Source organism: Rattus norvegicus, chromosome 2 (assembly GCF_036323735.1).
Source record: "Rattus norvegicus strain BN/NHsdMcwi chromosome 2, GRCr8, whole genome shotgun sequence".
Classification (NCBI taxonomy): domain Eukaryota; kingdom Metazoa; phylum Chordata; class Mammalia; order Rodentia; family Muridae; genus Rattus; species Rattus norvegicus.
In genome coordinates this window covers 33,694,728-33,717,629 of record NC_086020.1, presented here as the reverse complement: position 1 = coordinate 33,717,629, position 22,902 = coordinate 33,694,728, and the positions used below count along the sequence as shown (strand labels likewise).

Below are 22,902 nucleotides of genomic sequence, written 5' to 3'. Positions count from 1 at the left end.
CGACAAATGGGATCTCATAAAACTGCAAAGCTTCTGTAAGGCAAAGGACACTGTGGTTAGGACAAAACAGCAACCAACAGATTGGGAAAAGATCTTTACCAATCCTACATCTGATAGAGGACTAATATCCAAAATATACAAAGAACTCAAGAAGTTAGACTCCAGAGAGTCAAATAACCCTATTAAAAAATGGGGTGCAGAACTAACCAAAGAATTCTCAACTAAGCAATATCAAATGGCTGAGAAGTTCCTAAAGAAATGTTCAATATCCTTAGCCTTCAAGGAAATGCAAATCAAAACAACCTTGAGATTCCACCTCATACCAGTCAGAATGACTAAGATCAAAAACTCAGGTGGCAGCAGATGCTGGCAAGGATGTGGAGAAAGAGGAACACTCCTCCATTGTTGGTGGGATTGCAGACTGGTACAACCATTCTAGAAATCAGTCTGGAAGTTCCTCAGAAAATTAGACATTGAACTACCTGAGGACCTAGCTATACCTCTCTTGGGCATATACCCAAAAGATGCTCCAATATACAACAAAGACACATGCTCCACTATGTTCATAGCAGCCTTATTTATAATAGCCAGAATCTGGAAAGAACCCAGATGTCCTTCAACAGAGGAATGGATACAGAAAATGTGGTACATCTACACAATGGAGGACTACTCAGCTATCAAAAATAATGACTTCATGAAATTCTTAGGCAAATGGATGGAACTAGAAAATATCATCCTGAGTAAGATAACCCAATCACAAAACACACATGGTATGCACTCACTGATAAGTTGATATTAGCCCCAAAAGCTCAGATTACCCAAGATAAAATCCATAGACCACATGAAGCTCAAGAAGGATGACCAAAGTGCGGATACTTCAGTCCTTCTTGAAAGGGCAAACAAAAATATTCATACGAAGAGAGACAAAGTTTGGAACAAACTTTGAAGACAAAGTTTGGAACAGAGACTGAAGGAATGGCCATTCAGAGCCTGCCCCACCTGAGAATACAAACCCATTTATATACAGCCACCAAAACTAGATAATATTGATGAAGCCAAGAAATGCATGCTGACAGGAACCTGATATAGCTGTCTCCTGAGAGGCTCAGCCAGAGCATGTCAAATACAGAGGCAAATGCTAGCAGCAAACCATTGAACTGAGAATGGGGTCTCCATTGTAGGAATTAGAGAAAGAATTGAAGGAGCTGAAGGGGCTTGCAATCCCATAAGAACAACAATACCAACCAATCAGAGCTCCCAGGGACTAAACCACTTCCCAAAGCCATAGACTGACCCATGGCTCCAGCTGCATATGTAGCAGAGGATGGCCTTGTTTAGTACCAATGGGAGGAGAAGCCCTTGGTCCTGCCAAGGCTGGACCCCCCAGTGCGGGGGAATATCAGGGCAGGGAGGTAGAAAGGGAGGGTGGTTGGGGAGGGGGAACACCCTCATAGAAGAAGGGGAGGAGGATGGGATAGGAGGTTTATGTCCAGGAAACTGGGAAAGGGAATAACATTTGAAATGTAAATAAAAATATCCAACAAAAGGAGGAGGAGGTGGAGGAGGAGTGGAAGAGGAAGAGGAGGAGGAGGAGGAGGAGGAGGAGGAGAGAGAGAGAGAGAGAGAGAGAGAGAGAGAGAGAGAGAGAGACCGTCTCAGCAGGGTAAGATGCCACAAGCCCTTAATGCTGGCACTCAGGAGCACAGAGGCAGACAGATGTCTGAGTTTAAGACCAGCCTTGTCTACAGAGACCCTATCATGCTGACTGTGATTGGCTTTTTGGAGAGCTGGAAATTTAAAAATTCAGTTTGATACTACAGCAAGTGACTCTGCTCTAGTTTGGTGCGATCTTCTGGAACCTAAGCAGGGGCCGGTCGAGAACAATGGCTCTCTATAAACTTTACACGTGGTAGAATGATAGTTACCAAGCTGTCGCCTTAGAACGCGGACAAGGAAATGCCTTTGCACAGATTTTTGGAGTTCAACGTATGCAGTTACACCGTTATTAGCCTAAACAATTTTATAACAGGAGAAAAGAACACAACATACACACCTGTGATAATATGTAAACTGGAACTTCAAAAAACTGTGCTTGGAAAAGACAGTGGTCAAGTGTGGGTGTGGGGCAGAGGCAAGTAGATGTCCGTGAGTTCGAAGCCAGCAAGGTGTGTATAGTGTAAGAAACTTTTTTTTCTATCCTGACAAAGGCCCATATTTCCTGAACCTCTGCCTTCTCTTTCGTGTCAGTTAACCCGTCGTGTCAGAGTATGAGGTTTGTAGATGGAATGACACACAGTCGTCACCTATATTGGAGGCCGTCTTGGCAACTGTGTTTGTTAACCCGTTTTAGATTTGGTGCAAACTTTGGCCAAGAAAAAAAAAATCAAGTCACCTTGGCCGAGTGTGGTGGCACATGTTAAATCCCAGCACTAGAGAGACAGGCAAGTAGATATCTGTATATTCCGGGCCAGCCTGGACTACACAGTAAGTTCCAGGATAGCCTACATAGTAAAACCCTGTCAACCCCCACCATCCCCCCAAAAAAGTCACCTCAGTAAACCACTTTCTCTTTGTTCCTTTTTGTAACACTGAGACTATTAAGTTGCAGGCCATTCAGGACTACATAGTAATAGGGTCTCAAGAAGAAGAAGAAGAAAAAGAAGAAGGATTGGGGAGGAGGAAGAAGAGGAGGAGGGGGAAGAGGAGGAAGAAGAAGAAAGAAGAAGGAGGAGGAGGAGGAAGGAAGGAAGAGAAAAAAAGAAAGAAGAAAGGAAGAGAAAAGAAACTAAAGGCTTAAAATCTCAGCATTCAGAATTAAAGATGGCAAGTTCAAGGCCTTCCTAAGCAAGATCCCCATTTCAGAAATCCAAAGTACGAAAGAAAGAACAGCAGCTGGGAGTTCAGGGGACTAAAAGAAGGACATGCCACTTTTGTACAGACTGCTGATAGCTGTATACACTTCCTGCCACATTTCTGCATCGTCAAATATTTTATAAAAGAATGTAGCCTCATACTCCACGAGGACTTAGAGCAAAGCTAACGTGTGAAACAGAAGCCATGTGTGCCCTGGATATCCCTTAACCTGGCCCACCTCACGGAAAACCCAATGGCAACTTCAGAACTACTCAGGCTAAATCTGCAACGCAGCCACTTCCCCTCAACCCCTGAAATGACTGCTGGTTCCCCCACAGAACCCAGATGAGGCAATAGAGAAGCAAGTGGGTAACCTAAGAAAAATCTCCATTGCATCTCACCTCGGAATTACAGTTATGATGGCATCAGAGGCACCCAGAAATGGACCAACCGAAGACAAAGCGGGTTTGCACATCCCATCTCCCTGGAAAGCTCCTGAGGACCTAGTCCTGAAGTTGACCTCTGACCCCCACATACAAAACTGTGCAAGCATGTGCACCTTGCAGGAGAATATCCACACCTATATGTGCACTCACAAACTCATAGATGAATAGACAAAAAAAAAAAAAAAAGGTGAGGGGAGCTGGCTGAGGCAGGAAGATATGGAGTTCTGGGCCAGCCTGGGCAACATAGTAAGACCCTGTGTCTTCCTCAAAAGGGAGTGGAGTGGGACTGGAAATACAGCCCAGGAATAGCGTGGCTGCCTAGCCCTAGCATGTGCAAGGCCCTGGGTTTGAGGCAAGTATCGGGAAGAAAATGCAGTCACTGAAAATGTGCTAATACTGAAGGAAAATGTTATGATTCTAACCAAATCAGACAGCTGAATCCAGTCCAGGCTCCAAGATGCAAGTGGATCTGTCACACAGACCATCTTACCTCGCTCTCTATGCTCCACAGGGAGGAACAGCACTGGCTCTGGAAAGACAGGACCATTCATCGCTAGCATTGCCATCGCTGGGATGCCGGGAAGAAGTTGCTACCAAAACAGAGGAGGACTAGAAAACTTGGGTGAGTTGGGTGTGGCGTGAACACTTGGAATTGCCGTACTGGGAAGGCTGAGGCAAGAGGCTTGCCGGGAACCCTAGGCTGATCTGACCTAAAAGCAAGTGTGAGGCTCACCAGGGATGCACGGCAAGACCCTGTCTCAAACTCAAAACAAAGGCTTGGAGCCATGGCTCCGTTTGCTGGTCCGGCAGAGGTCATGGATTTGGTCTCTCACTGGGCAGCTCACGACTACCCATGACTTCAGTTCCAGGGAGTCTGGAATCCTCTTCTAGCCCTCAGGGAGCCACACACGCACACACACAAACTTCACGCACTGTATCCTTTGCTTCTCTCCCTGTGATGAAGCACTCAGACCAAAGCACCTTGAGAGAGTTTGGCTTACAGTGTGCACTCCATCATCCAGGGGAACCAAGGCAGGACCAGAAGCAGAGGCCACAAAGGAAAAGGAGCTCTGCTCATTACCTTGTTCCCCAGGCTTGCTCAGCTGGCCTTTTCATACCACCCGCAACTGATGGATTAGATTCTCTGACATCCATCACTTATCCAGAAAATAACCCACAAACTAGCCTACAGGCCAGCCTAATAAAAAGTAGTTCTTCCACTGAGATTCCCTCTTTCCGGGTGACCCTAGTTCATATCACTATGATTAAAAAACAAAACAAAACAAAACAAAACAGTGCATCCGCCTAAGCACAGACACGGGCAAATTTCAAAAATAAAAATCTAGAATATCTCTTCAAAAATGTTAGATTTTGTTGGGCCTCTTCACCTAACCTATCCACTCTAAGCCAAGAGTTTCCCCCAGATACAAAAATAATAAGACAGACATACTATGAGGCCTCCTGTGGTGGTGTAAGAATGTTGCCAGGGATGGAAAGGTAGGGGCAGGGATGGTGCCTTAGGTAAGAAGGCTCTTGTGGAGCACACAGATGGGGGCTCACAACAATCTACAACTCAGCACCCCCCATGGAGGCTCACGGCATCCTACAACCTCAGATCCTGGGGGACTGAGCCTTTCTTCTGACCTCTCTGGGCACCAGGCAGCACATGGTGTGCCTACATGTAGGCAAGACACCCATACACGTAAGATTAACTTTAAAGAAATGTCCCCACAGGTTCACACATTCGAAGTCTTGGTCCCCAGCTGGTGGTACCCAGTTGGGTAGCTTTAGGAGGAGTGGCCTTGCAGGAGGAAGTATGTTGCAGGAGATGGGAAGACTTTTGAGGACAAGAAGCCTACTTCTAGTTGGCTCTCTGCTGCTTCAAGTTTGTAGCTGAAAAGGTAAGCTCTCATCCTCCATTTCCCACCACTCTGCCTGCTGCTTGCTGCCACAACTCCCACCATGACAGACTCCTAATGCTATGGAAGCATAAACCTGATACCCCTCTAAGTACCTAGGCCATGGTGTTTTATAACAACGGAAAAGAAGGGGCTGGGGATTTAGCTCAGTGGTAGAGCGCTTACCTAGGAAGCGCAAGGCCCTGGGTTCGGTCCCCAGCTCCGAAAAAAAGAACCAAAAAAAAAAAAAAAAAAAAAAAAACAACGGAAAAGAAATCCATATACATTTTGAGTTTAAAAAACAATAAAGTCGGGGTTGGGGATTTAGCTCAGTGGTAGAGTGTTTGCCTAGCAAGCGAAAGGCCCTGGGTTCGGTCCCCAGCTCCGAAAAAAAAAAAAAAACAATAAAGTCCCATTGAAACCCACTATTTTGTACACACACACACACACACACACACACACACACACACACATGCACGATACAAACAACTGCAGTGAGGGTGTGTTATATTGCCGTCTTTTACCTGCTTCATAGGAGTGTGAGTACCTATAGCTTCTCCAGACTGTACCTGCCTCGCTGCTCCGCATGTAGCATATGGAGAACCTTTCCTGAGGTCTCGGGAAAGACTGTCAACCCATGAGAGTTTCTTTGCTTTCTTCTTCCCTTCCCTTCCCCCCCCTTCTCTCTTCTTTTCCCTTCTTCTCCCTTCCCCCTCCCTCCTCCCCTCCTCTACTCCCTCCCCCTCCCTCCCTCCTCCTCTCCCCTTCCCCCTCTCCAGTGTCTCTTGTAACCAGGCAGGCCTTTAAACTCTGAGGATTTCCCTGAACTCCTGATCCTCCTCCTGGGAGGAGCACAGCACATGGCGTCGTTGTTGTTGTTGTTGTTTTTAATGTATGGATATGTATGGATATGAAATGACTTACAAACTCTTCCCTCAGCCTTCCCTGTTTATCAGATGCTATTTGGGAACCCTCGGGAGTCTACCATGTAACACCACGACAGCTAAGTCTTGCTCTAGCTTGCTAACTATTCTCCACAGCAGGTTTAAAGGCAAAAAACTTTCGGTCTGTTGCTCATATACCTGTCGCTTAGACTCTCTGTGTGTGTTCAAATCCACTAGTGTAATATCAACTGATTATGACTTATCCTGCTGCAAACCCCACTTTCCTCTTCAAAGCACCAGTCTGAACATCCTTGAGTAACAGTTAACGTGTAACAGTAACAGTTAACATTGACTGAGTAGTAGTCCACCCTGCTTACTTCCCTCTGAACAGCTTTAGAATACAGATATTCCTTCTTTCCAGGGACAGTGTGCATGTTTGTAATGCCAGCACTTGGAAGAGAAGCCAGGAGATCAGAGTTCCAGGCCATTCTTAGCTAGATATCAAGCTGAAGCCCAGCCTGGGCTACATGAGATTGGTTTCTATATAACCAAAAACAACAACGACAAAGAGGAGGAAAACTAATTGTTTATTGCTTTTCTTGTTCCTTTTGAGACAGGACATTGCCTTGTAGCCCTGGCTAGCTTAGAACTCAATGTGTAGCCCAGGCTGGCTTCAAACTGCCTCTGGCTATAATTGGGATTACAGGCATGCACCACCATGCTAACCAAGGTGACCACAATTATTAAGTATTGAGACTCAGACCAATAGAGATCTAGGTGCCTGTGAAAAATAGCTTTTATATAGATGTGTCTACATTAAGCAGTATCATTTCAAAGGCAGAACTGAAGAAAACTGTATTTTCAAAAAGGAGATAAAATTGTTTATCATCGCACACCTTCTGGGTTGGTCTCTCAGACATTTGAGCAGGTTAGCCATATAGCCAGTACTCCTGCCCAACAATTAAATCCACAAAAGCAGTTGCCTTTCTCCATTTTTTTCAGTAGACATATCCTTCCAGCCTCCCACCCTGTGTTATAGTATCATCAGAAATCAAAAAAAAAAGTTATTTCTTTGTGGGAGTCACAGGTACTTTAAGAATCTTTTAGCTTTCTCATTAGAAAAAAAAGTTAATGCACTTCACACATATTTTGAGTTTGCAGCGTCTATATGTGGCTCAGACCTGTAAATTCAATGCGCAGGTTTACAAGGCTAGCCTGGGCTACATGCTGAGTTCTAGACCTACCTGGGCTACAGAGTGAAGCCGTTTGAAAAAGAACTCTGTCGCTAAGGGCTAAGCTCTGTTTGTTAACACAAAGTGCACTTTCTAGGGGACCATCCATCCCACGCGCAAGGAGAACAAGCTGTAGCCGAGATGGACCTTAGGTGGCGCTGCAGGGACCGGTAAGGTGCTTCTCTAGAAGACGCGAGTAGGGGGCGGGTCGATCCGAGCCTTCTCTGCGGTGGGAGGAGCCTGAGCCGAGAGGAGACACGTGTCCAGCTGCGCGCACGCGCAGGATTGGTCACTCCCCCGGGAGTGAGGGCTGCCGGGGCGGATGACGTGGCCCGGTAACGTCCCTGCCCGTACGGCCTCCGGGGATCGGCGCTGCCGGAACAGCCCGCGGCCTAATCCCGCCCAACGTGCGTGCTCCTACCTGCCGAGCCCGGGCTAGCGGTGGGGACTGCTGAGCCTGAGAGGACGCGACTGAAATGGGGGAGTGACGCGCCTGCGCCCGCGCTTCCGCAGCGGCAGCAAGACATGAGGAGAGCCCGCGGCGTGGGCAGCGGCTCCTGAGCCGGCATGGAGGAGAAGTACGGCGGGGACCCGCGGCCCGGGCCCGGCGGCGGCCTCGGGCCGGTGGACGTGCCCAGCGCCCGGTAAGGAGGGATTCAACGGCCGGCGGCGGTGCGGACAAGCTTCCCCGCCTTGCTCGGACCCCGCCGGCTACCTCTACGGTCCATGGCTTGAGATCCGCGAGCGGGCGGGAGTCCGGGCTCAGAACGCACCTGAGTTTGCAGGTCCTGCCAGTTTGCAGTCCCTAGAGAGAGGACCTGAATGTTCCTCCCTGCCACTTAGGTAACGCAGAGCTCCTTAGCTTGTTCCAGGGCTCGCCGAGAGGATAAGCGGAAGGTGTCACCGTCTCAGGCGAGGAAACCAAAGTACAAGCCGATGAACTTCGGTGTACAGCACAGCAAAAATGCAACCCTGCCATCGAGTTTTCTTTGCCGTGGTTTTGTGGAGAGGGATGGGGACTTATTTTAATAGTAAGAGATATCTGTTACCCCTCTCCCCCCCCCCAAAACTCATACCGTACAGGAATTCGTAGCATGAAAATTCTTCTTTACCTTCCCTCCAACCTAAAGGCAAGGACCGAGTAGTGTACACTGGCGCGAGCCAGTTGTGTCCTTCCTGTCCTGTCCTAAGTTCGGAGGTAGTGTTAAAGCCCAAAGTTTCGTTCAAACTGATAATCAGTATGTACTCTGAGATTTCGTGATTGCTTTTGATAATGTTCTTAGACCGAGGTTACAGCGTTACCAGCTTACTTTTATCTGTGAAAAGACACATATGCTGAATAGATTTTAAACCAACTGCGGGATTTGCAGAATGCATTTGGTTTTCTATTTTCAGCAATTCATTTATAGCACGTCACGTGTTAACCAGTGACCCATAACAGCTAGTTGCAGCAGGGGCTACTGCTATGGATTGGTAATAGAGGGAAATACTAGAAGGGACAAGACTAGGTCACTTCACAAAATTGAACCATGGAGACAGATTAAAGTATCAGATCATTGTTAAATTTCCCGTTCATAACTCCTGATTTCATAGGCAGAGTTGCCATATTTTTAGGAAATAGAGATGTTTAGGGGTAAAATGTGACCATACTTCATTTATTCTCAAACAGCTCAAGGGTTTTGTGTATGAGAGGGAGGGAGTTGAGAGAGTATGAGTAGTTTAAGTGGTTTTGCCTTAGAGGCTACTGTCCTAGACAAATATGGTAAACATCCTTTGCCAACTTACCTACATTATTTGCTTAGTAGAGCTGCCCTTCTATTGTAGGTTATTTCAGAACTCAAATTTTGACCCAGAGCTGGCTGAATTTTAAGGGATTTCAGGTTGCCGGAGTTTTCTGTATGTTCAAGCACTGGTTATTAACAGCAACAAAAATGATCAGGCCCTTTCATTGTGGTTATTTTTATGCCTGAGTGCCCAAATGTTTTAAATAAAGGTTTGTATCGTGACTTCATTAAATCTTTGATGGTCAGGACAGCCAGCATTTGCCAAGTACCTCCTATGCCCCAAAGACTCTTAATGTATACCTCCCTTTAATCTTTTCAAGAACCCTACAGGCTAAGTGGTGGTAGCCTTGTTTGGTAGGTCAGGAAATTGAGTTGCCTAAGGTCACAAGGCTAATGAATGACCTGGTAGTGTGGGTTGTTTCAGAATCCATTGCCTTCTGTTTACACCTATGAATGCTTGAACATGTATTCAATGAATTGAACTGTTGTTGTTATTATACATATATATCATACTGTGGTGTCCAAGCTGGCCGCCTCCTTCCTGAGGTGTGTGAGTGCTGGCATAGACCACTGTGCATGGTCAGCAGCTTTGTTTGTATGTGAATTGTGTGCTGGTGTGGCCTGCTTTATCCCCTTGAGACAGGGTTCCTCACTGAGCCTGGAGCTAGCCTAGCAGCCCTCTGCCTCTGCAGGGCAGTGACTGCTACCCTGGCCTCATGTGAAAGCCAGGGGTTCAAGCTCACACTACACAGCAAGCACTCCTCCCCACTGAACCGGTTGAAAAGTGTTTATGTATGTATACTGTTGGGGCACCTTCTCCCTCGAGCCCCTCGATGCCTTCCTCCTCTCCTTTGATATCTAGAGACTGAGTGGCAGTGATGACTCATTTCAGGAAGGAACTATAAACTCAAATCTAAAATTTAATAATTGCAAGTACAGAGAACTGAGGAAATGTCTGACCTCATAGAAGACCAGTTACATTTTTTATTTGATCACTTCATAGCAAACAGTGATTTCTAAGTTGGGGGCTGGGTTGAATGTTCCTGCACTGCCCTGAGGCTCAGTGTCCTGTGTAAGAGCCTGTCTCCCATCCCTGTCTTCACCTGCCAATCGTTTCCCCCTTAACAGTGATTCTGTATATGGTTACTTAGCCTTAACTAGTGCTTCAAAGAACTTTAGAAGTCAAAGAATACAGAAGCTTCAGGATGTGGTAGGGCACGAGTTTAATCCCAGTGTTTGAGAGGCAGAGCGTCAGGCCAGATCTACAAAAAGAAGCCCTGACTTGAAAAAAAACACAGGAGCCAGCAAGATGGTTCAACAGGTATAGGCTCTTGCTGCCAAGACTTATGACTGAGTTTGACCCCCAGGACCCACGTGGTAGAAGGAGAGAGCCAGCTCTCACAAATTCTCTGACTTCATATGCTCTTATGCATGCATGTGTGTGCACACACATTAACAATAATAATGATAATAATATATGTAATAAGGGAATTTTTTTTTTTTGGTTCTTTTTTTTCGGTCCTGGGGACTGAACCCAGGGCCTTGCGCTTCCTAGGCAAGCGCTCTACCACTGAGCTAAATCCCCAACCCCAAGGGAATTTTTTAAATCAAAGAAGTTTAAAAGTTGAAGTGTTTTTTCCTAATTTGATAATTACAGCAAAAAGATCTTGAGTGCATATTGTATGAAAGATTTTAATATCACAATATGTGTACAACTGCAAATGTGAAGAAAATATTTGTTGACACACATAGGAACAGGTTTGTAAATTGTTTACCTGTGAGGAGAAAGCTAGAAGTGATTTTATTTAAAACCTTTCCCATAATCAGCTACTCGAGAATTAGCATTATTACCTCTCGGGTGCAATGCACATATGTATATATGAAAATAAGGTTAGTTTACTAATATATTATCAATGAGTATTTTATATGAATTCCTTCATATCTCTCCTTCAAGACCCACCTTTTAAATTTTTAATACTTTATAGAGGAATCTATAATCTTTGTAAAACAAGTATGTTAAGTGTAGTTTGGCTTTTCCTTGATTTTAATCATAAGCAATCTATTGCTAAATTAAACTAAACTGGCTAGATTGAACTAAACTTAATATACTAGGACCTTCAAGGTCTCCTGCCTAGTGCTCACATTTTTGTCTCTGCTCCTCTTTGCTCTGGCAGAGCCTTCCCTTCCCTTTTCTTGCTTAACTCTTGATTTATATTTATTGTACACATATCTTAACTGTGGAAATACCCTTTCACTTCTTTACCACATCTTTTAGAAGCATCTGTCAACTTACTTGGGTTGTGTAGTCTGTCTGTCTGTCTGTTTGTCTGTCTGTCTGCCTGTTCTTTCCTGAAGACCTGGAGCACCGTGAGGGCAGTGCCCTTGTCTTGGTTATTACACAGAATCATGGAACTGGAGAGGCTGTAACAAATAGGGATTCTATCACATGAAAGAAACCAGATTGCCCACAGCGATGCCCACCCTGGGATGGAGTCTTTATGCTTCTTCCCTGCTATTGTTTGTTCTGTATTAGCTTTTATATTCAGACGTATAAAATGGATACAGCATCTTTGGCTAGATTTTTAAAATTATTTTAATGTTTTTGGTTTGGCTAGAAATTAAATAAAAATATAAATTAAAATGTAAATTTTAGGGGGCTGGAGAGATGGCTCAGTGGTTAAGAGCACCGACTGCTCTTCCTGAGGTCCTGAGTTCAAATCCCAGCAACCACATGGTGGCTCACAACCATCTGTAATGAGATCTGATGCCCTCTTCTGGTGTGTCTGAAGGCAGCTACAGTGTACTCATACAATAAAATAAAATCTTAAAAAATAAATTTAAAGGGAAAGGGAATAACACTCGAAATGTATATAAGAAATACTCAAGTTAATAATAAAAAAAAAGATGAGCCAAAATAAATAAATAAATAAATTTAAAAAATAAATAAATAAATTTTAAAAAAATGTAAATTTTAGATAAGTTAGGCAAGAAGGTCATGAGGTTGAGATTGGTCTGGACTACATAGTAAGACCCTGTTTCAAAAAGAGGGGGGTGGGAATAAAGGTTTTCCTTATTAAGGAATAGCTCAAGATAATGTTGAATAGCTCAAGGCACTCCTGTCCCTGTCAGGAGAAGAAGTGAGGCTGTACCTGAAGCTGGATGCCCTGCCAGACCTCCTTTGGTCTCATTGGCCTTCTTTGTAGCATCCAGCTCATACTGAGTGAGCGAGGACTGTCCACCCAGGCCTGCCCAGAGCTAAGCCACATGGCTGGCGTAGTGCTTGGGAAGGAGTGGTTGCCTGCCTGGGTGTGGGGAGGTAAGAGTCTGGGGGGCTGATTTCCCAAGAGTTGTCAAAGCCCCTCTCCCCGCTTTGCAGCTTCCTGCTGCCCCTGAAGTATGTCCAGTTCTCCTCAGCACTTGTGTCTAGTCAGTTGACTTTCAGCTGTAACCCTCAATGCAGTCATTTAGCAGGGCACAGGAGGGACAGATGCCTCCTCCTGGTGTTGTAATCTTCTAGTCTCTCTTAATTCTCCTTGTTGAGTAACTAATTAGTAAAGCAGATTTCAAATGGCTCCATTAATTTTGCTGACTGTATACATTATCTTTGGAGGTTAGGGGGTACTGGGAACTGAACCTAGGACCTCTCACAATTTAGGTAGTCACTACCACTGAGCTACATCCTCAGCTTCTTTTTTTTTTTTTTTTTTTTTTAAAGATAGGATCTCACTAAGTTGCCTGTGCAGAGTGTGGTCTTAAACACACTCTGCACTCTGCTCCTGGGCAGATCTCTGAGTTCAATGCCAGCTTGGACTATGTAGTGAAACCCTGTGTCAAAAAAGAAAGAAAGTCTTTCTGCTCAGCTTCCCAAGTAACTGGAATTACAGGCATATGCCCCAGGCCTACCTTAGACACTAATATACATTGAAAATAGCCAGAAGTATATGAACCAAAGTGTTAACAGTGTTAGCATGTGGGGGTGAGTTGTTTAGAGAGTTTTTACTGTTTCACATGTGATGGTGTGTGCCTCGGTAGTTTTTATTATGGCTAGCTACCGTACTTGGGTATTTAGAGGAAAAGTAAGATTACAGTGGTCCTAGTGATTTCAATTATGTTAAAAATTGTTCCTGTTCTTATTTTTCAGATTAACAAAATACATTGTATTACTGTGTTTAACCAAATGTTTGAAGGCTGTGGGACTTTTTGAATCGTATGATCTCCTAAAAGCTGTTCACATTGTTCAATTTATTTTTATATTAAAGCTCGGGTGAGTATGGAGAGGGCCTTAATGTGTTTTATTGCTCTGAAGAGCCTGTTTTGACTGGGTATTTTTAAGTAATCTTACCTATGTGTTCTGTGAAGTTTATTTCTTCTGACAACTCTCTGAATTTTTTTCTCTAAATAGAAGCTCATTCAAGGGCTGTATGGAGACTTGTCAGAAAAAGGTTATTTCAATGAGTGTAGTAGCCCATAATCCCAGCACTTGGGAACTTTAGTCAGGAGGATCATGAATTGGAGGCCAGCCTCAGTTACACAGTGAGACTCTGTCTCAAAACTAAAGTAAAAGAAGGTGGTTGAATTCTAATGACTTGCCAAACAGGCTTTTAGTTCGGTTTGTTTGCTAAGATTCTTGCAAAGCTGTTTGAATGCCTGCTTAATAGACAGTTTGGTTCCTATCTGTGCTAGCAATCAGTCTTTTGTAATGTCTTGTATCATTTCATCTCACAGGAGAAGATAGGTTCCTGTACACTCCCAAGGACAGGTGTAAAAATACATGGAGCGGGGCTGGGGATTTAGCTCAGTGGTAGAGCACTTGCCTAGCAAGCTCAAGGCCCTGGGTTCGGTCCCCAGCTCCGAAAAAAAGAAAAAAGAAAAAAAAAATACATGGAGCTGCCATATTTTTATAAAAGTGACTTTGACAGGCTAGACTCAGCAGTTAAGAGCACGTTCTGCTCTTGCAGAGGACACAATTTCAGGTGTCAGTATTCATCTGTGTGGCTCACACTTACCTATAACACATCTTCGGCCTCGAGGGGGGGCATGTGTACATAACTAAGATGAAGTAAGTCTTTAAAAAGTATATAGTTTTGACTCTATACTCCCTGTGGAGTTGTAGACTATCTTCCGAGGTAGCTCAGTCATGAGACAGTCATAAAAATGTTACCTGAACTTGTCTTAGCAGAGACATTCCTCATTTCCGAGTTAAATTGTGCTGTGCCGTGCACCCTACATAACCTCATCAGAGTACAGGGTCCTCATGTTCTGTAAACTATACAGTTTGTGTAAGCTTTTCTTCCTAAGTAGAGATTTATAAACCTTGAGATTAATAGTAACCCCCCTCTATGTTAAAAAAAAGTCTTATCAAAGACACTTAAGGGTGTAGTTTGCCAATTTAGGAAAGAGATTCTTGATGAGAAAAGTCAAGCATCTTTATTGAACTGACAGTAAAAAGATGGGCTGGCACATGCCGGTCATCCCACCACTAGGAGGCCAAGCCTAGAGAATCACAAGTCCAGGCCAAGCCTGGACTGCATCAAAGATTCAATCTACTGCTCATTATTACTCCTGTGGTTTATGAACTAGTTCTGAAGACAGTCATCAAAAGGTCCTGATTTTTACCATGAAAGCCTCATTACCAAAGACAGTCTTTACTACAGTTCTTCCTGAGGTTGCTGTTTTATTTCTTGAGGCAGTGTCTCTGAATGCTTGGCTGACGTGGAGTTTACTCTAGACAAAGTTTGCCTTCTAACTCACTGAGATCCTCCTACCTCTGGCTCTCAAGTGCTGGAATTAAAAGTGCGCACCAGCATACCCAGCCTAGAGCAAAGTTTCTTAAACTAAATGTGATGATCATGAAACATTTGTCAACCAAAAATTCATTCACAATCCAATGCCTATTGAGTCTAAGGTATTTCTGCAGCACGACTTGGCTTTAGTCTTAGTTCTACACACAGCGTGAATGCCAGCTACACGGCATCGAAGAATACTTCTGAGCTACTCTTGTGTTTAAGCTTCATCGGGTTTTTTTTGTTTGTTTGTTTTTTGTTTTTTCTTTTCTTTTTTTCGGAGCTGGGGATCGAACCCAGGGCCTTGCGCTTCCTAGGCAAGCGCTCTACCGCTGAGCTAAATCCCCAACCCCTCATCGGGTTTTTTTTGTGTTTGTTTGATTTGGTTTGGAGTGTTTTTTTTTGTTTTGAGACAGGGTTTTCTTTGTAGCCCTGGCTGTCCTGGATCTCACCCAGTATACAGACCAGGCTGACCTCAAACTCACAGATACCCACCTGCCTCTCCCACAGGGATGCTAGGATTAAAGGCTTGTGCCACCACCTACCATCCGTACTCTTGTGTTTTGAATTAGTGTTTTTAACATTATATAAAAAATTTTCTGCCCTTATGGGAGCATAATGATTTAATTACAGAAAGCAAAGATTTGATATTTTCCTGGTATTATTATTTAACATTTTTTTGTCAAATGAGTGTTTGTAATGTGTATAAGCATATCCATCTCATTAGTATGCAAATTTGCTTTTATCTTTAAGAAATAGTAAAATTATATACACCAAAGACTTTAAGATATATTTTAAAGATTAATTTATTTGATTTGTTAGCAGTTAATGTTTGATTTGTATATATATTTTATATATCTGTATACCACAGTAGCATAAGAATATATCAGGTAGAAAAGGGCCTCAGGTAGAAAGGGGTTGAAAAGCTCTGCTCTAAAGGACAGCGTGTTTCTAGTTCTGGCATATTTGTTAAAGTGTTTCTAGTTCTGGTATATTTGTTAAAACTGTACCTTACAATTAATGTTAACATGTTACTCTCTCAATGTTCACAGGACTGCGTTTTTTATGGTTTTGTTTCAAAAACCGTTTTCTTCTGGGAAAACCGTTACAAAGCATCAGGTGAGATGGCGACAGGATCCCAACAGCTTCCCTTTGGTAGGCCAGAATAAAGTGCCCTGCTTTTAACATTTTAGACTTAGTTTCCTGTTTTGTTTAGAATTTTTGGTTTTTGAGGTTTGTCGTTTGGTCTGGTCTGGTCTGGTCTGGTTTGGTTTGATTTGAGACAGGATCTCCTGTAGCCTATTCTGGGCTCAAACTTGTTATTCAGCTACGGATGGTCTCCCTCCTGATCGTCTGGCCTCTGTTTCCCAAGAGCTGCTCTTACAGGCTTACACTAGCATTCCCCGTGTGTACAGTGCTGATGCTGGGACTCATGCAGCCTAGCAGCCTAGCTACATCCCTAATCCAGAGTTAACTCACTCTTGGCTTGTCTTCTCAGATTTGAGGCTCTACCAGTGAGTTTTCCATGTAATGGAGTATTTTCAAATGTAGAAAAGGGTGGCAAATTTTAAAGGGCTGATTTCTCTTGCCTCAGTTTTGCTCACTTATAAAGTGGAGGTAATAATATTGTTCTTTATTCATATTATATATCTATATCATGTATCTGTGAGGAATAAATTAATTTATACACATAAGGGTTTACTTATACTTCACATGAGCATGCAGCACATACGTTCTCTTTGGCATTCCCTTTAGGTGGCTTCATGCCAGAAAGGTCCCTCATTCCGCTAGTCTCTCATAAAACAGCTCAGTGAAAGAAAGCAGTTACACTCTACTGCATGTTTGTTTCATGTCATAATTAGTGTTCTCTACCACATTATCAGAGTGGCAAGTTAAGTGAGTACTCTATTTTGGAGACCAAGAATGTCTTTAAAATATTATTAACCTTTTTAACTCCATCTAAGGTCTTTTTTTCTCTATTTTCAAATGATAAGAATTGCTCATAGAAAACATGGTAGAATACACATGTATTCACAAAATGCATTTAGTCAGAAACAAGATCAATATGAGTTCTAGGCTAACCTGAGCTACATAGTAAGACCTGATATCAAAAAAAAAGTCTCGGGCTGGAGAGATGGCTCAGAGGTTAAGAGCACTGACTGCTTTTCCAGAGGTCCTGAGTTCAATTCCCAGCCACCACATGGTGGCTCACAACCATCTGTAATGGGATCTGATGCCCTCTTCTGGTGTGTCTGAAAACAGCAGCAGTGTACCTCAAATGCATAAAATAATTCTTTTTTAAAAAAAAGTCTCATGGGCAAGATTTTTTTTTTTTTTTTTTTTGGTTCTTTTTTTCGGAGCTGGGGACCGAACCCAGGGCCTTGCGCTTCCTAGGTAAGCGCTCTACCACTGAGCTAAATCCCCAACCCCTATGGGCAAGATTTTTAAAAGACTAAATTATTAATTATTGCTAGAAAACTAGTGAAAAAAATGAAAAATTATACTACATTGGAAAAAGACTTAAGTGCTAACAGCCAGGCATGGTGGTGCATGTCTTTAATTCCAGCACTCAGAAAGTAGAGACTAGTGGGTCTCTGAATATGAGACCAGGCAAAGCTACAGAATCAGACTGTCTCAAAAAACAGGTGAGAACATACATGATGGAGGTGGACGTGGTTAGTCAAACGGCCTTGGTAGTGTCTATTTAGTGTTAAAGTACGTGATTATTTAACCTTTAAAGTAGTTACATAATTATGATATTTCCTTCTGGGCTCTGTTGGTTTCTTTTTAAGACAGTGTCTCGATATGTTAGGCCTGTGCAGCCGGGAACTCACTGTGTAGACCGGGCTGGTGAACTCACAGAGGTCTGCCTGCCTTCCTCCTGGTGAGAGCCTCTCGGCATGCTCCACCGTCCTGCCTCCTTGTAGGTTTGTTTAAGCATGAAATACTTACTAGCAAATGCTTGTGACTGAAGTGTTTTGTTGTTGTTTCTATTTATAGTGGATCAAAATATTTAAACATGCAGTTGCTGGATGTATCATATCACTTTTATGGTTTTTTGGCCTTACTCTCTGTGGACCACTAAGGTAAATAAAAACATGAATATTCGCTCTTCGTTTATATCTTTTCACTTGACTTAATTTTGTTCTGTGCCTTAGTATTTGTTATGTTCACACGTAAAAGTTAGAGGACTTGTGGGTCTCACTGGCCCTTGTTCCTTACTTGCACAACTGTTTCTGTCACTTCTGTAGCATTGACTACATTTCAACATAGAAAAGCCGATTTAATCTGTAGAGTAGTTCTTAGGTGAATACCATTAATACCAGAAAGTTTCAGATGGAGAAGCAGACTGGGAAGTGAAATAAACCAGAAAGATGAGCCATCTTAACAGGAGCCATGCTCTCCTCTCAGGCTGCATAGACAATGTCTCTGCATATGGGGCCAGTTCAAGGAGGAAATGCTGAGAATGACATAGTAAACATTGAAGCAGGCAACTCCGAGTAAGGAATGGTTTTAATTTTTTTGGGATAAGGTTTCTCTGTAGCCTTGGCTGTCCTAGACTCACTGTTGATCTGTTGACCTGGCTACAGATCTGCCTGCCTGTGTCTCAAGTGCTGGGATTACAGGTGTACACCGCCACTCCCGCCTTCTAAGACTTTTTTCATCTCCCTCCCCCCCCCCCCCCCCTTGCAAAGGTGTTAGCAACAGAGTATAAGAAGAGGCACCTTGCCCCTGCCTCTGGTTAGGGGGAAGGGCGAGGGTGCGGGCGAGACAGGGCTGGGATGAAAGATGGTGTAAAGGATCTCCATTACAGTAAGTAGTGAGGGTGGACAGAGGAGGGAGGGCCATGGAGGGGGAAGAGAAGGGAGGGGTGGGGAGGGGAGGAGAGGGGAAGGAGGGGAGAGGAGAGGAAACAGGGCTTCTGGAGGCCAGGCAAGTAACCTTGTGGGCCGAGATTTCTTAGGCGTATTTGCCCCAGGCTTTTCAATACAATATGTAGCAGCCATACCATAGAGGAATGGGAAGATTGGTTGAGTTTCTCAACTTCAGTAGAACCTTTCAGTTTAAACTTGATCGTAATTGTTATCAGCCACTATATTTTAATTTTCTTATTCGTGAGATGATGTTTTAGTTCATATAAAACCCCCATGCCTGTGTCTTAAGATACAGTAGAAAGGGCAAACATTTAGTCACCTGCTTGCTGCCTTACATCCCTCACACCACACACTGCCTTTCTCCATCCTTTCCTGTGCCCATGATGCACCTTAAAGTCTCCTTCAGAGCCGAGGACAAGGACGTTTTGTAATCTGTCGTATTTTAGGTTAGTATTGCCATGTTGTTATATTAATTTCTTAAGTTAAAACCTTCCAAATATGATAAAAGTTAAAGTTATAATCAGAGTTCTTTCATTACAGACCTGGGCAAAGAAAAATGACACATTTAACAGGGAGCTGGAAATGGGTTAATATTTAGATCGATAAGACTCTACTTTGCTGGTTTGGGGTCTTTGGTGTTTGGCCGTCCTGGAGATTGAATCTAGGGGCTCGCACTGAACTGGATCTGTCCTGTCACTCTCCTATTTGAGTCAGAGTCTCAGTCTTTCTTTCCTTAGACAGGGTGTCACTGTGAAGCTCTTACTGACCAACCTGGAACTTACTGTGAAAGCCACACAAATGTACACACGAATCTCCACAGGACACTTCAGTAAATACAGTAAATATAGACAAGAGTGTTTTAAATTTACTTTTTACTTTTATTTATACGTGGCTGCCATGTGCGTGTGGTTGCCCATGGAGGCCAGATGAGGGTTCCTCTGGAACCGCTTGACATGGGTGCTGGGAGCTGAACTTGAGTCCTTTGGAAGAGCAACAGATGGCCATAACTGCTGGCCCACCCTTCTCGCCCCTGTTTATTTTGCTGTAGGAGAAGTGTGTGCACCTGAGACTATGTAAGCGCATCACACACATTTGGGAGCCTTTAGAAGTCAGGGAGTCAGATGCACTGAAACTGCAGTTCCAGGTGGTTGGCACTCTTATGTGGGTGCTTGGGACCAAACTAGGTCCTCTAGCAGAGCAGTAAGCTAATAGAACCACTGAGACATCTCTCCAGTCCTAACACAAATATATTTTAAGAAGAATAATTCAGTTTCTGATCTAGGAAGCCTCTCTTCTTCCTTGGGCATTGTAGCACTTGAGAGGCAGAGGCATGTGGATCTCTGTGATTTGAGACCAACCTGGTCTACATAGAGAAAGAGCTCTAAGACAGGCAAGGCTAATAGTGAGACTCTGTAGGGAAAAAAAGTAATTCCCTTACCTTAAAATTCATTTTTTCAAAGTGTTTACTTCAGAGCTAAGTAGAGTGGGCTGTGTGCTGGTAGCCTCAACTAATTAGAAAGCTAAAACAAGAAAATCACTTTATCCTAGGAGTTTGAGGCTAGCCTGGGCAACATACTAAGTTCTTCTCAAAAACAAAAATTCTAATGAATACTTTACTATTATTTTAGATGTATTTATGTTATGTGTATGAGTGTTTTGGCTGCATGTATGTGTACCACATGTTCACCTGGTGTGTACAGACAGCAGAAGAGGGTGCAGCTTGCCTTGAAACTGAAGTTGCAGAACTGTGGTGCTGGGAACCAAAACTGGGCCCTCTGCCAGAGCAGCCAGTGCTGTTACCCACTGGGCCATCATCCAGCACCAACAACAACTTACTAAGTATTTGCTAATACACTCAAGAAAGCTCAAGGGCTGGGAGTTGGCTCAGTAGGCAAATGTTTGCTGCACAGTTATGAGGACCTGAGGTCAGATGCCCAGCAGAGTCAAGCATGGTAGCCCATAACCCTGTGCTGGGGAGCTCAAGACAGTCAGTTCTGGGGACTCAAAATAGCCAGTCTAGCTAGAAAAGGAAGCTCTAGGTTAAGTGAGAGGCAGACCCTGTTTTAAAACCTAATGGGGAGAGCAAGTAAAAAATAGCGATGTATGCCTTTAAGCCCAGCACTTGGGAGGCAGTTCCAGGACAGCCAAGGCTACACACAGAAATGCTGTCTCAAATTAAAACAAAAACAAAACCACAGGAAACCCTGTCTCGATGACGGTGGTGATGATGACGATGACGATCATGATAATGGTGTAGAGAGCAATGGAGGGAGATACCCAGTGTCACCCTCCAGCCTGTGTGCACCCATGCACATGCATGCATGTCACATACATATGCTCACAGAAATCTAGGCCAGCAGGATGGCTCAGAGAGGAAGTGCATGTGCTATGTAGACCTAACATCCTGAAGTTGATTTCCAGATTCAGAGGGAGAAGGAGAAAACTGATTCCTGAAAGTTCCCTCTGTCCTCCCTGACAAACTGTGACACAGTAAATACCTTTTTTTAATCAAAAAGACGGTACAGAATTTCAGCTATATTTTTTAAATGACATAATTGTAAGATTGAAGATTGTTACTTTCAAGTATTCGTAGCCTCATTATCTCTAAGGCAGTTACCTCCAAAATGTTCTCCAAGGGAATTTTCCATCTTTATTTTTCTCAGGTTTTGTGAAACTAAGGAGTTTTCTTTCTTCTTACTCTAAGTGGATCCATGCTTCCTGAGAAAGGTCAGATACATTTCCTGAATGGTGTTTTATTTTCATAGGACTTTGCTGCTGTTTGAACACAGTGACATTGTCGTCATCTCTCTGCTCAGTGTTTTATTCACTAGCTCTGGAGGAGGACCAGCAAAGGTAGGCTTTTCTTTGTTGTTACTTAGCAGGTGTTAAACACTGTTTATATCTTTTACCATTCATAATAATGAAGAGGTTAGTGCTAGTTAACATTTTTCTGTTTTCATTTTTGTGTGACTATAAATTCATAGGACGTTATAAAATTAGTACACAGGTGTTCTTTCCACTCAGCTTTTTGCAAAGGAAACTAAGTGGTTGATATTAGAATAACCCATGCTATAGTCCTTTATTTGGGTATTAGCAATGTTACACACGTGTTTGTAGATTGTATAAACACCTCTACAACCAGAATGGAGAAGAGACATGTCACCAGCAAAGATCTGCCTTATTCTTAAATTAATAAAGCAGGCCTGTGAGATGCGAGGTTTAGCCTCTCACCCAGCATCTTACCAACTGGTCACCCTTTTCGTGAGTATTCAAGTGTGTTGTCTTGGAAACCAGTGGTCAGCCTACCGTTTGCATGTCAGAGCTTGCACTACAGCATGTCCACCTCATCAAGTTAAATACCCTGGGCATGGGCCGTTGGCCTGAAGGCTGTCATTGATTCCAGTGCTGCAGTAGGCCAGTTAGTCCTGCTCAGCTACCTGCCACAATGTTCTGGGTTACCCAAAGGAAAGACACACACACCTGCAGCCTTCTATACTTAAATATGCCTTAAACAGCTCAGTGGCTGGGCCACTCCAAACCTCTGTGCAGCTAGCACACTCTCCCTACCAATATTCCTAAATTATTCCTTACTAAAACCATATTCCATCCCGGCTGTCCCAGACCCAGGCCTGCAGCCCTCCTGGGCCACAATCCCCGACTCTTAGATGTTGGCTGTCTCTCTGTCCTGCACTTCTCAGGCCTGGACCTTCTCCTTTCCCAGCATGGTGGTTCTCCATGTTCCTTCCTCTCTCAGTCCCCTTGCCTGAGAATCCTAGAGTCCCGCCTTTGTCTCTCTGCCCAGCCATTGGACACTGGCAACTTTATTTACCAGTTAAAACCAACTGAGGGCAGGGACCCTCAGCGTCTTATACTCTTACATGGGGATTTTCGTGCAACCAGTCAGAGACTTTGAGACCCACCTGTACTACATAGTGAGAGACTGTGTTTAGAAACAAAAAGGAAGGGCAGCAGAGACGAAAGGAGTAGGAGTTAAGAGAAAGAGAAAGTTACTTGTATAGATTTGTAAGGTATGTTGCCTTTTGTCATATGCCCACCACACTAAGAATTTATCAAGTGTAATGATAATCATATCATGAATAGACCATTATGCTTTTTTCATGTGAAATTTTTATTTACTCAAAGTATT

The 22,902-nt window shown here is 43.6% G+C and overlaps 1 protein-coding gene across 2 annotated transcripts in view; it reads left to right on the top strand.

Moving 5' to 3' along the window:
- The first annotated feature begins 7,604 nt into the window (after nucleotides 1-7,604).
- Nucleotides 7,605-22,902, top strand: part of Slc30a5 (solute carrier family 30 member 5) — a 30,226-nt gene continuing 14,928 nt past the window's right edge. Inside the window, exons 1-5 of one of the 2 annotated variants that reach the window (XM_039101926.2) lie at nucleotides 7,605-7,957; nucleotides 13,239-13,361; nucleotides 15,933-15,999; nucleotides 17,881-17,966; nucleotides 21,521-21,608. In XM_039101926.2, coding sequence (XP_038957854.1) covers nucleotides 7,881-7,957; nucleotides 13,239-13,361; nucleotides 15,933-15,999; nucleotides 17,881-17,966; nucleotides 21,521-21,608 — 441 coding nt within the window. In that variant the 5' untranslated portion in view covers nucleotides 7,605-7,880. The remainder of the gene's footprint in view (nucleotides 7,958-13,238; nucleotides 13,362-15,932; nucleotides 16,000-17,880; nucleotides 17,967-21,520; nucleotides 21,609-22,902) is intronic. The other variant, NM_001106404.1, reaches the window with a different exon arrangement.